At 48.1% G+C, this 13,946-nt stretch overlaps 1 protein-coding gene and 1 long non-coding RNA gene across 3 annotated transcripts in view; one reads left to right on the forward strand and one right to left on the reverse strand.

Moving 5' to 3' along the window:
* Window positions 1-365: 365 nt before the first annotated feature.
* Window positions 366-13,946, forward strand: part of LOC135270119 (uncharacterized) — a 29,756-nt gene continuing 16,175 nt past the window's right edge. Inside the window, exon 1 of the long non-coding RNA XR_010338369.1 lies at window positions 366-585. This is a non-coding gene — a long non-coding RNA (uncharacterized LOC135270119). The remainder of the gene's footprint in view (window positions 586-13,946) is intronic.
* On the reverse strand, window positions 421-12,985 carry KCNE3 (potassium voltage-gated channel subfamily E regulatory subunit 3). 2 transcript variants are annotated; one of them, XM_064365291.1, is made up of 3 exons: window positions 12,861-12,985; window positions 4,702-4,759; window positions 421-3,133 (listed from the first exon to the last, which is right to left on the reverse strand). In XM_064365291.1, exon 3 carries the CDS (start codon window positions 3,091-3,093, stop codon window positions 2,776-2,778), a length of 318 nt encoding a protein of 105 aa, XP_064221361.1. In that variant the 5' UTR covers window positions 3,094-3,133; window positions 4,702-4,759; window positions 12,861-12,985; the 3' UTR covers window positions 421-2,775. The 2 variants fall into 2 exon arrangements, with proteins under 2 accessions (XP_064221361.1, XP_012325087.1); XM_012469664.2 differs by lacking the exon at window positions 4,702-4,759.

Below are 13,946 nucleotides of genomic sequence, written 5' to 3' on the forward strand. Positions count from 1 at the left end.
TGAAGTCATGGAGTAGCCCCAGGAGGCCTGCTTTATGCTGTCCCCCCAGCCCACCTGCTCTGTCCAGGAAGGAGCTCCCCGACATCTGCTTCCAAGCTTCCCTGGTCTTTGATCCTTTCATTTACTCTGCCCATTTAGCTCTGTCCTAACTTTCAAAGCCCAGTTCAAGTTCTACCTTTCTCTGACTCCTCCTAGTCAATTTCATTTCTCAAAATCCTTATGACATTCATCACCTAACCACTCATTCTTACACCCAATTGCATTCCATATTTTATTTGGAAGTTCGGGCTGGATGGTGTCTAAAGTCCTATCAGCTGTAACTTTCTGAATCTGTTGTCTTCCTATATGTCACATCTTGAGGAAGTCTCTGTAAGGGTTATTGCCGAGTTTAAAATGAAGAAACTGACCAGCACAAGAAGATCCAATGCAAATTTATTCAGCTCCCAGGCGAGGTTCTGCGGTCCTACAGGAGGGGCTGGAGAAGTCGCATGGACTCCTCTCAGACGCGGGGTTTTATAGGGAGTGGAGGCCTTCTGATCGGCTGTGGGAGAGCAGGACGTGGGCAGGGCAAGCTGCCATTGGCAGGTAAGTGGGATGCACAATGCTATTGGGCAGATTAACAAGGCTTCTTTTGCACTTTGGGGGGTTTTTCCAATGGCTGGCTAAGTGCTGAGTGCAAAGCCTAGTGCCGAGTGCAGAAGTGGGTGCGGGGTGATGACGTAGTTTCTAGGCGCAGAGGTGGGTGGGCGTGTCTGAGCTCCCTGGGCGGTGTGGAGTGGGGGCGGTCCGAGCTCCCAGCGAGGCAACCGGCCTTACAGTCTCCACATTCTCCCTTAAGAAGAGATGAGGAAGGGCTTGAGCAACAGGGCTCAGCGCAGGTTTGCAGAGCATCGACATAACTGCTCTTGCAACAAATGTGTTCCGTGATCCTCCTTTCAAGAACCCAAAGGGTTTTATTTTTATTTGTTCAAAGTGGAAGTATCTTTTTTCCTTTTATTATACAAGTAACATGCTTATGGTCAAGTCAGTCAAGTAGTACATAAATATATAAAGTGGAAAGGGAAAAGCGTAATCCAATTCCTCAGAGATAACTGCTATCAAAATATTATTTGAGTTCTGCTATACACAAATATGTATGTTTTAATGGGTACTTCTGGGGACCACATGGAGATTCCTTACGTTGAAACTGGACAAACAGAACAGTGGGTGGTTCTAGCTGAGATTTGGGATAGTTTGTAACATAGTCACCAGCCACATTGCAGGTATTAGATGGAACCACAGATGAAACTATGATACCCAGCTGTTTCTAACCTACAAACACAGTGATTACCTATTGCTCAACTTATTGTATTTGAAGCCTAGAATGTCAGAACTGATAGAACCTTAGAAATTTTCAAGTCTATTTCATTATGTTGAAGATGAAAATGAATGAGAGAGGTGTGTCCAGCCTAAGATTATACATCACCTTAGTGGTAGAATCAGGGCTGCTTCTCTTTCCACTGGACTGTGTACCTGCCTCTCATACTCTGCTTCTTTTAATAAAATCTTTTAAGTGCATTATCAGTCTTCTAGAAGCAGATTCAACATGATATCAGAAAAAATCTCATAGCTGGTTGCAGTGGCTCACACCTGTAATCCCAGCACCTTGAAACTGAGATAGGCAGATCACTTGAGGCCAGGAGTTTGAGACCAGCCTGGGCAATATGGTGAAACTGTCTCTGCTTTAAAAAAGTTTAGCTAGGTGTGGTGATAGGGACCTGTAATCCCAGCTACTCAGGCTGAGGCAGGAGAATTGCTTGAACCTGGGAGGCAAGGGTTGCAGTGAGCCAAGATGGGGTAGCTGCACTCCAGCCTGGTTGACATAGAGAGACTGTTTCAAAAAAGAAAAGAAAATTTCTCACAGAACTCAGTCAAAACCAAAGAGGCTGATTTGGAGGTAGTTTAGTCCCCCTGGCTGGAGATGTGACTGGGAAGTGCCCTGTGACTTGGTTCAAGAAGCACATGAACCATGGAGCTAACAAGGCATAATATTCAGGGTCCTGACTCACATGAGCTCCTTCTTAAGGTCTTAGCAGGGGCCCTAGCAACTTATTTATGTGGAAGTATATTTTTGTAATATTTGCGAAAGTAAGCTATTTTAGAATTCTTAAAGAGAGTCCCCAGATTGTATGACCTTCAGGCCTGGATCCTCTCCTGTGTGGCACAAAGTTTTGAAAAGCACTAGGCAAGAAGACCAGAGTTCCTGGTTTCCAATCATGGCATCATTCAGGCCCAAATGGGCAGCTCAGCACTTGCCCTACTTTCTTCATGTGAGTGGAGGTGGGGTGGTGGTGGTAAATCATATCTGTGATATGGGATAATCATCACTGCTTCTCATGACTATTGAAGATAACACATAAAAAATGTGTCCCCAGAGCATCTTCCTGTCTCATTTCCCTCTGCTACAATTTCTTCTCCTTTCTCTAACCCCCAGGCCCCCAATATTCCAGCCACTAAACCAGTTATTGGTCATTATCTGTTACTACTTTTTTATGTTTGTTCATGGGCTCCCACTGTTTATAAAGTCTATCTTTTCCTGGAAAAAAATCCTTATGCACAAGGCTCTGGTCTGCCAGCCCCTATTCTCCCACCCCAGTGATGACCTCCCTTAGCTCTGTATCTTGTTGATCTTACAGATAGGGACACTGAGACCTGATGCAGTCCATAGCAGAGTTCTGGAGGCCCCAGACACAATCCCCAGGTGTCTCGGTCTTCCACCATCCCAGCCCTCTTGTGTTAGATCATAGACACACGGTTCTTGATGTACACATGATAGGGGTCACTACGCTTGTCCACTTTGCGGGAGCGGGTATATCCCAGGACGAGGCTGCCCACAGTGACAGCAAATAGAAACATGACGAAGAGAATGTACATGTAGGAGTTGTCATCACGGCCAGGTAGGCTGGCCCGCCGCTTTTCAGTCTGGTTGTCTGGCCCTGGATCCAGCCCTGGCCCTGGTCGGCAGAGCAAGTTGCTGTGAAGAGTGGCATTTAGAGCCTTCAGTACAGCATGCATGCTTTTGTACCAGGTCTCAGTTCCATTGGTAGTCTCCATTGCAATAGTGATTGAGGTGGGGGAAGACTTGGTAGAAGCTCTGGTGGCAAGAGAAAAGAGAGAGGGGATGGCTCTGTCACCTGTAACTTGAATGACCTCATCCCCTCAGATCCCAGGTAAAATCCCAACATCATGGCTGATATGGTTTGGCTGTGTCCCCACCCAAATCTCATCTGTAATCATAGCTCCCACAATCACCACATGTCATGGGAGGGACCCGGTGGGAGGTAATTGAATCATGGGGACAGGTTTTTCACATGCTATTCTCATGATAGTGAATAAGTCTCATGAGATCTGATGGTTTTATAAAGGGCAGTTCCCCTACACCTGCTCTCTTGCCTGCCGCCATATAAGACATGCCTTTGCTTCTCCTTCACCTTCCACCATGATTGGCCTCCCCATCCATGTGGAACTGTGTCCATTAAACTTCTTTTTCTTTATAAATTACCCAGACTTGGGTATTTCTTCATGGCAGTATGAAAATGGACTAATACAATAGTTTATTCTAGCTACTTGATTACATGTCTGTTTTCTTCACTAGGCCACACACTCAAAGGCAGGGACTATATTTGTTTTACTCACTGATATATACAATCACTTATGATGGCACTCAACAAGTACTCAATAAATAATTGTAGAATAAAGTCTTCCCTGACCATCAGGACCCATATTAATCTCTCCTTTCTTTGGATTCTATAAATCACTGAACTTTAGGTTAGAATGACCTTAGGGATAATTTAATGTAACTCTTGCCATTTTATACGCAGGGAAACTGAGACCTTGAGAGGAGAAGGTGGCTTGTCCATCATCACAGAATATTAGAGATAGAGCCAAGACAGAAAGCCCTACTCTTTGTGGCTAGCTTAGAGCTGCTTCCACTTCCATGCCAGCTCTCAGCAGGACTGCGTGGCACTGTTAGAAGACATTCATCAGAACTCTCCTTCAGCACAGTCTCTCTATAGACTCCACAGACAGGTTGGGTGTGGTGGGTCATGCCTGTAATGCTAGCACTTTGGGAGGCTGAGGTGGGCAGATCACTTCAGGTCAGGAGTTGGAGACCAGCCTGGCAAACATGGTGAAACCCTATCTTTACTAAAAAATACAAAAATTAGCTGGGCATGGTGGCAGGTGCCTGTAATCCCAGCTACTTGAGAGGCTGAGGCAGGAGAACTGCTTGAACCCAGGAGGTAGAGGTTGCCATGAGGAGAGATAGAGCCACTGAACTCCACCCTGGGTGACAGAGTGAGACTTTGTCTCAAAAAAAAAAAAAAAAAGGTTCCAGACACCATTTGGAAGATGTCTGGGGATGGTTTAAATTTCATGCTACCTGGAGGCTAGAAGCTGGATCATTTGACCTCTCAAGCACCCTGTGTCTCTAACACTCTAGATATTCCTAGCTATTTGCAGAAATTCTGTTGGAAAGGAGGTAACTAGGGAAACAGGGACAGGTTGTTAACCACTGCAGGCATTGGAGAAGGGAAGAACAGCTTGAGATTAAGCGGGGAGAGTGAAAGGAGTTCTCAGTCTGACTTGGGGTTTACCTGCCCCACCAAAAGAAGACACAAGCACCCCAACTATCTTGTCCCCTGAAATAAAGTCATTATGTACCTGGCATATAGTAAGTGATTATAAATGTTCCTTTTCCTTCTTCTCAGAGATCCTTAGTCTATAATATAGAAAGAACATCTTAAAACAGACTTGCATCCTTGTCTCTGAAAAACTATATGTCATTCCCTTTAAACAAGGCCCCACACTCACTTTCTTTAGGAAGCCTCCATTCAGTGCTCCCCACCCCTCAACCACACTCCACCATCTTTATCATCACAGTCTTCCCTTCCCCCAAGCACTTACATATAAGGCAGTATGTGGCCATCCTCTTGTTCTTGATAAGGATATCATCAGACCACATGCATCTGGTCAGCAGGGCTACGTATCTTCCCGTAATCTAGGGGGCTATCCTGAGACTGGTATTCTCTTTTTCTAGAGGACTGCCCTAAGATTGGCTGGGTGCTCTCCTTCTCTCAATAGTCTCTAGTAAAGATGTCCACTTTAAGGACTTCTCTGTGGGTCAAGTATTCAGCCCATTGACTGGTTCCACAACCCTCCATCATCTGGGTAGAACAGTTAAGAAACCAAAGTTAACTAATGTGACTGTTAACCATGAGATCTCTCCCCTGGAAAAGATGATCATTCTGACCATGATAAATATGGCTCTATGAATGCAGAAGTTGTGGGGGAAGAGTTTAAATAATACAGCAATCAGCCAGGACTGGCCCATGTTTTATGCAAGGCCTTTGGGGCCTTCTGCCATCTAGTACTTGTGCTGTCTTGTCTGGATGGAGGAGGGGAAAAGAACAAGAGCTCACTGAGTTAAGATCCAGGATGGATCATGAGGTCAGGAGTCTGAGACCAGCCTGGCCAATATGGTGAAATCCCATCTTTACTAAATTAGGCGGGCGTGGTGGTGCACACCTGTAGTCCCAGCTACTTGAGAGACTGAGGCAGGAGAATTGCTTGAACCTGGGAGGCGGAGGTTGCAGTGAGCCAAGATCATGCCACTGCACTCTAGCCTGGGTGACAGACACGACTCCATCTCAAATTAAAAAAAAAAAAAAAAAAAAGATTCAGGAGATACAGGTTCTCATCTACTACCCCATGTGTCAGGCAAGAAATCTGTGGCTGCTTCTTCCCTCGTGTGGGCCAATAGCAAGTAGGAGCAGCATGATGAGATAAATAACTCAAAAAAATCATCCAGATAGTCGTCACTAATATGGCCCAGGCCCTGTGATGGGAGCTCGGGGTGGCTCAGACCCAATGTCTTCACCCAGGGGCTCTGATACAATGCAGGGGACAAGCCAGGAGCTACTAAGGCTGAAAGGAATAAGTAATGGATACTGGTCCGGGCTCAGAGTATCCACAGTGATGGAGGCATTTGAGTTGGACCTTGAAGGGTTTTTAGAAGGCAGAGAAGACAAGGGAAGGAAACATGAGCAAAGGCACAACAAGAAAGTGTGTAAATGTTTAGACAAATAGAAAGTAGCATAAAGAAGGTGGAGCATAAGATGTGTGGAAGAATAGCATAGGGTGTGGGACAGGAGAGATAGACAAGTGCCAGATCATGGGGGTCTTGAGTGCCATGCTGGAGAGTTGGAACTTTATTCTGTAGCTGGGGAAAAGCCATAGAATAAGTATTTTAAAAGAAGATAAAATGGTCAGATCTGTGCCTGGAAAGGATACTCTGGCTATCATGTGGGCTGGAAAGAGCTAGAGTTGAGGCAGTGAGCCCAGCTACAAGAGTCTTGAAATAGTTTAGTGCAAGATGCTGAGTCATGAGTCGGGGCAGAGAGGATAACAAAGTCAGGGTGGGGCTAGAGACAGATGTGAGACCTGAGGAGGGAATGGCTAACCTGAGGGTTGAAGGAGGAAGGGGCCTCAGGCAATTTCACAGGTAGAGACAAACCATGTAAGTGTCTGGAGGAGCCTACTCTGAAGGAAGTAAGTTCCTTTGCCTAGTGGGGCTTCGGTTTCCTCATCTACCAAAAGAGATCATCATGGAGTTGTACGGTAGGTATAGAGTTTCAGTTTTGCAAGGTGAAAAGGTTCTGGAGATCTGCTGTACGAGGTGAATCTAGTTAACACTACTGAGTGTACAGTCAAAAATGACTAAGATGGTACAGTTTTATGTTAGTTTAAAAAAAAAAAAACACAATTTAAAAAAATAGGCCTGGTGTGGTGGCTCATGCCTGTAATCCTAACACTTTGGGAGGACCAGGTGGGTGGGTCACCTGAGGTCAGGAGTTCGAGACCAGCCTGGCCAACATGGAGAAACCCCATCTCTATTAAAAATACAAAAATTAGCCGAGCACACGCCTGTATTCCCAGCTGCTCAGGAGGCTGAGGCAGGAGAATCGCTTGAACCCAGGAGGTGGAGGTTGCCGTGAGCTGAGATTGCGCCACTGTACTCCAGCCTGGGCAGCAGAGCAAGACTTCTGTCTCAAAAAAACAACAAAAACAAAAACAAACAAAAAACCACAAAGAAAGATGATCATCCTTGCCCTCCTCCTTCAAGGCTTGCTGTGAGCGTACACTTGTATTATGTAGAAGAGGATTAAATTTTTAAAAAACAATTTTAGAGAAGCATATATGTACATGTAGGTTAAAAAAAAAAAAAAAGGAATGGACACAGCACATATAGTGAAGGTGAAAGCTCCTAGTCATCCCGAGCTCCATCTCAGGGCAGGACCATTCCGTTTTCTTAGGTATCACTGGAAAGAGGTTTTAACTGACAGGGAGAGGGAGAGAAATGAGTGTGGAAGACTCAACAGACAGCTGACAAATCCGCTGGCTCTCAGTCAGTTTCAGGCTCTCTTTGTGGACACCCTAAGGCTCCTCAACCCCCTAGCCTCTTCAGGATGTCTCTGGACACATCTGGGGTCTCAGTATTGACTTTAGACCTGGAAAAGCCCAGAGCTGGAAAGCAGGAGAGAAGGAAGAAAAGGAAGGAACCAGTTACAAAGCACAAACTTCAGAATCGGAGTGGATTGCCCAAGGCCAAGCCCCAAGGGTTGTGCAATAGTCCCACTGTGGGCTCTGACCTCTCCCACCACTCCTCCCCTTCCTGCAGCAGCTGGGTAAGGCCAGCCTAGGGTTGCAGTTAAAGGAAATATGCAGTGTCCAAGGGGCCTCTGATTGCTGTCCCCCAACTCCAAACTCACAGTGTCTTCATTGGGTGACTTCATGAGAAACCTGTTTAACATGTGGACTCCCACTCAGGGACCAGCTGATGGTGCAGCCTGAAACATTCCCTTTCCTAAGGGTTACCTTAGCAAGGGCCTTTTAGAATCCCAAGGGAATGATGTGAGTGGGAGAATGCCAGCTGGCAGCTGGGTTGATATTTTACATAGGAACAAATAATGTGTTACCACCCAATCTATTTGCATAGACAGGGTATGAACACTCAGAATGAACACTATCTGTAGCATAGCTTTGTTGTGAAAATTAAAGAACATAATGTAGTGCTTGGCACTAGACGGTGCACAGATGGTGGTGGCTTTATTTTTGTAGAGCAGAGACTGGAAGGGCCTTCAGAGCCCATCTAGGCTAAATGCCCTCACTATGAAGAAGGAATGGAAACCCAGGGAATTGTCCCAGTTCAGCAGCTCCTTGTGTGACTTTGGACATAGACTTCCCTTTTCTGAAGGGGTCCCAGTTGGTTCTAACATCCTGTGATGATATGAAACCACATGGTGAGACCATGAGAAGTTGGAGAGGCTGGTGGGAGAGGCAACTTGGGGGCTTTCTAGAGCCTCTCAAATCCCAAGATAGAGAAGGTTGTGGACCTTTTCCTCACTGGTTAAGATGCTTCTGAGCCCTGGGACTGACTTACACCTAATATTCCAGCCGAGCTAAAGTGAGGGACTTACTCATTTTTCTTCTTAACAGCTCACCCTCCAGGGTGATCTAGCCTAAGGAGGAGATAGACCCTGCAGAAAGTAGGGGAAAGGGCCAGAGTGGAGGGCAGGGTGGGCTTTGAGGCAGGGTTCCATGAGGGGAATAAAGACTCATGAAGCCTCTCATGCCTCAGGGCTTCTCTGAATAGACCAGGATATTTGTGATTCTGACAAGAGGAGGAAAGAGGCCATAGTTCCATATCTCTAGGTCCTGGGTTTGTGTGGGAGGGAGGGCCTGGGTGCACGGGCCTCCTGTCTGAGTTAGGAGAGGCAGAAAGCTGATGAAGGCATAGGTTGGTTCTCTATGACCTGCCTCTGGGGCTCAAGCTGGGGACTGGCAGTCATCAGCAGAGGAGTTTTGCCACTGTTTCCGAGCTCCTAGGCTTCCTTCTCCAGGAGAGTCCCTGATTACCAAGCTCCTTGGATGGGGGAGACGGAGCTCCTGCCCTGGAGAGACCTTGCCTTGAAATGGAAGATAGGCCAGTGAGGAAGGAAGGTGAGCAGATAGATGGTCAATCTGAAAGGAACTTTAAGGATCATCTAGAATCTAGATTCTAGGTCAACCGCTCCTTTTCATAGATGAGGAAGCTGAGGCTCAGAAGGGAGAAGTGACTAGTCCAAAAATTACGTGGCCCATAAATGGCAGCACTCAGACAAGAACCCAGGTGTTTGGGATACTGTTCAGGTGCTCTTTCCACTACAAATGGCAGTGTTCCCTCGCATTGAAGCTTCACATCACACCAGACACAGCCTCTTAGTGTCATGAGGCATCATCTCCTCTAACTCTATTACTATAGCCTTTTCCTGCACCACAGATTCTTGCCAATCTTAGTTAAGGATCCAGTGAGATGGAGGTTGGTAAGCTTGGGAGGAGGAGTTAGCCTTCCTTTATACTCTCATCTCCCATGCACCCCGCTGCTCCAGATGTACTCCAGATTCCCCAGATGAGCCAGGTCACTCTCTGTTCTGCTATTTCCCACACATTAACCGGTTCTCACAAAATGTACTTGTCTTGCACTTGTTTAGCTTCTAACTTGGAAGTTGGGGGATGAAGCTGTGATCTAAAGGATGGACTGGGGCTCTTAGTGGGGTTTTCATTCAGGTTGCTCTGGAGAAAAGTGAAACTCTACCCTTGGGTCTTTCTTTCCCATTGTTCCGTTTTAGCTACTCTTTCAAAATGAGCGTCTTCAGTGTCTGGAAATGGAGTAGAGAGGCAGGTAGAAAAAGATCACATAAAACAGGTAGGCGATTCAAAGACAGCTCCTGGGATGCACAGTTTTGCCACTGTCCCCTTGGTGGTCTTATCACTCCTGAGGACTGGAGAGCTGGTGGATTGGGAGGGGAGTTAAAAGAGTAGACCTTAGCATCCAGTTGGAAGAACGCAGGATCATGTTGTTGGTACAACCCCCTCACTCAACCAGTGGGAAAATAGACCCTCTTCCCCAAGGAAATCACCTGCTTAAGGTCTCACAGCCCAGTAGTGGCAGAGCTGGAAGCAGAAACCAAGTAGCTTATGCTGTTTTCTTAAACAAGAATGCCCTTCCTCTTTTCCCCTGCCTGGCAAACTCCTACTCAGCCTTCAAGACCCAGCTCCAATGTCATCTCTGTAGATTTTCTCCTGGGACACCTCCTTCCCCACTCCCTAGCCAGTTAGTCTCTCCCTCTTGTTTGTTCCTTAAAGTGCTTTGCACAAAGCCTTATTAGAGCACTATACTGTACTGAAACTGTGTGTGTGTGTGTGTGTGTGTGTGTGTGTGTGTGTAACTGTGTACTTTGAGGTATGAAGGCAGGGTCCTGTGCCTCATACATTACTTTATTTCCCAGCCCTGATACCTACCTAGCAGGCATTCAAGAATAAGAATAAATGAATCAATGCCACTTCTATAAGAGCCTTCTCCTGCTCTGGCACATGCATATGCATTCATGAAAACAGCTTACAATATTTAAAAAGAAACCTCCAGGGCAGGCCAAAACAGATTTCATTTGGTCTGGGGAAGGGATGGCTCAAAGAAAAGAAGCCATCTCCGTCAGGTGGGGTGAGTCAGAGGAGGAGGAATTCTAAGCCTTCTTTGGAAGCCCAGACGCTTCCTGTACCTGGATCCCATTCAGCCCAAAGGGCAAACATTCTTGGCCTCAAAACACCAGCAATGGCTTTGCAACCCTCTTCCCTGTGTACCTACCCAGGGTGTGGCCACATACACCTGCCCACTGCACACACACACAGTCCAACTCCCCGGTCCCTCAGCCTGTGATCTTGCCTTTCAAGTGTTCCTTTCATGATTCTAATCTTGGCTGTATGCTTGGCTCTGTGTCCTTGAGCACTGCATTTACTTCCTCTGAACCTAATCTATAAGTTGGGAATAATGATCCCTGCCCTGTCTACCTCACAGGAGAACTAGAGGAGACAATAGATGGGAAAGTTTTAGAAACTGCAAACATACAGATAATTATCAAGCAGCCTGGTCACACTGTTTCCTTTTCTGTCTCCACATCTTTCCTTTCCCCCTATATTACCAAGAACAGCCATCTCTATGTCTCCTTTCTTACCCCAGCTCTCCTAGCCTCAGAAGCAGCCAGGAGGTTCTTATTATTATTCTTGATTCCCAGAAACCTCACCTTCATCAGAAGGCTTCCTTGTTTCCCACCCTCTCTGATCATCTCTGCAGTCCCTTATCATTGAGGGGTACCATTCTGTAGTCCTGTAGCTGGTGGAGAATACATCAGAGAGGGAATCAAGAGACCTGGGTTCCTGCCCCTACTATGCCAACACATCTAGCCATGCATTTTGGTTAAGTAACTTTATCACTCTAGGCCTCACTTTCCTCATCAATAAGATCAAGTTTCTTGTCTTGCTTCCCTCGTAGAAGGTATTTTAAGCACTCCCACATTAAGTTTATGGATGTGCTTTAAGAAATATGGAGTGAGTGAGGGATGGAGAAGGGTTGATGGTTATCACCTCAAGGAGTCAAGAAAATCTGAAAGCAGTTTCCAGAGCTCCAGCATGGGTCTCCTCCATCAGGAACAAAGTGGAGGCATACAAGGAGATAAGGAGGAGCTTGCACATTTACAATAGGCCTTTATAGGTGAAGTGGAGAGAGCCCTGGGCTAGGACTGTGGAAACTTGGGTTCTAATTCTGTCTGGTCACTACTGCAATCTTTGGTAAATCGTCTCTCCTGGGGCATCAGTTTCCCTATATGCAAATTGGTAGAGTTGGGAGGGGATTTTAGGAGGAGATACTCTGGTGGGGTTTCAAGCAAGGACTAAACTCATTTGTGTTTTTTTTCCTTTTTCTTTTTTGTTTTTTTGAGACGGAGTCTTGCTTTGTGGCCCAGGCGGGAGTGCAGTGGCCCGATCTCAGCTCATTGCAACCTCTGCCTCCTGGGTTCAAGTACTTCTCCTGCCTCAGCCTCCCGGGTAGTTGGGATTACAGGCACGTGCCACCACACCCAGCTAATTTTTGTATATTTAGTAGAGACAGAGTTTCATCATATTGGCCAGGCTGGTCTCGAACTCCTGACCTTGTGATCTGCCCGCCTCGGCCTCTCGAAGTGCTTGGATTACACAGGCACGAGCCACTGCGCCCAGCCAACTCATTTATTTTCAAGGTAAGAGACTCCCAGGTCCAATCCCCCTTTTCCCTCCTGTCCCATAGAGCATGGAGGCAACAGGAGCAGGAGGCCCATTTTACAGATGGTGACCCAGGAAAAGCGAGGACAAGGCGCAGAGTGGAGGGGTGACTGCCCGGGTTTACACAACCTGTAAACTAGAACTCGAGTCTCCCGACTTCCAGACTCAACCTATGTTACTAGCAGCAGAAGATGCTTATGGGAGTCGCCCGCTTTCCCCGGACTAGGTCAGACAGGGTGAGGGACACAGTGAGGTAGAGGGAATGGGCAAGTGAGCTTCGCAGAGCCAGTGGCTCCGGCCAAATAAGACTGCACTGCGTCCTAAAGTGTCGTTTCTGCGCGTGCACTGGCTGCCAGCCGCAGATGTTCGCTTGCCTGTCTGTGAGTATGGAGGAACTTTTCTTGTCACCGTCTTGAGGGCTGGGAGTGCCGGCGCAAGTCCCCACAGATTCTAGGCGGGGCGCCCAGAGCCCAGCTCCCCATTCCCACTTGCTGCTCTGGGATCACTGTGCTTGGGAGGATTGGGGAGGGTCCGGGAGGACTGGCTCGGTATTTGCAGCGACCCCCACACCTATCTCGGGTCCACAGTCTCACCGAGAGCACGCTGTGGCCCTCGGAAGGGAGGAGGGACGACCCTTCATTTCTACCCCAGGCTGCAGCTCAGCATTCCCAGCTCGATGCGTGCCTTACCTGCCTCTCTGCAAGGCTCCGGGGCGCCCGTTTGCTCGCTGGATACAGCGCCCTCTGACCAAGGGTGGCCGGGACGCTGTGATCCTGTGCGCTCCACTAGCCCTGGTCCACTCTGCGGGCGCCCAGCACTGCCCAGCGCGCCCTCTGGCTCCGCGTTCCCACCCGCGTGTGGCTCCCTTTTCCCTCCCCCGGGAGTCCCCTCCCCCGGCCCCGCCCGGGCTCCAGCACACCCACTTCTCCCCGGGCTGGCCTTGGGTGCCTCCGCCCAGCTCCTTGCCCTCCCCCAGCTGTGGGCTCCGACTCTTCCGTCCCCTGCAGCGCCTGTTTCCTGGCCCAAAGACCGAAAGCCTCTCGCTCCGCTGGGCCTCAGCAAGCCCAGCACGAGGCCGATCACCAGGAGGGGGCTTTGCTCCAGTGTGGCTGTGTGGCTGTGGGCGAGTCGCTGCTCCTCACCGGGCCTTGGCCTCGCTGTAAAGTTGGTACAGTTCCTGCCTGCATTCTTCACAGGCTTATGGCTGGGATCGGATGAGACCTTTGAGTCCGAAGTACTAAAACCAGAGGGTTAACAGCTAAATAATCTAATTCTTCCAAAAATGCTCTTTTCCACACAGGATGCAGAAGGCACAGTGGGAGAAGAGATGTGCCCAGGTGGCAGGGCCCAGACCCAAAATCCACTACACACCCCTCTCTCTCTGCTTAGCACCAGCAGATGTTGCCTCCCACCAAGTCCCAAAAGTTCCTGACAGTGCCTGACCAACTTGTGTTTGGGCAACTTACTCATCTCTGTCCCAGAACAGCTTATTTTCCCACCACCATGCCGTCGCTCAAACTGTTGTTTCCTTGCTGGTGACATTGCAGGCTTCAGAGAACAGGGGCAGCCAGGGACAGCTGGGGAATAAGAGCCAGGAGGCTAGTGGCGGAGGAAGGGATAGTTGCAGGGAACGGTCTCCCAGGGACCCTGTGGGGCGCCCTTTTACCAGCTTAGAATAATTAATAACAGCCTCAGGCCAGCTCTCTCACTCCCTTGCAAAGGTCTGCTTCGGGATATCTGAGGCACATACCCTCAATTACAGAATCTCAGAATAT

The sequence above is a fragment of the Aotus nancymaae genome, unplaced genomic scaffold, assembly GCF_030222135.1.
Source record: "Aotus nancymaae isolate 86718 unplaced genomic scaffold, 86718_ANA_hifiasm-v0.15.2.pri h1tg000059l, whole genome shotgun sequence".
Taxonomy (NCBI): domain Eukaryota; kingdom Metazoa; phylum Chordata; class Mammalia; order Primates; family Aotidae; genus Aotus; species Aotus nancymaae.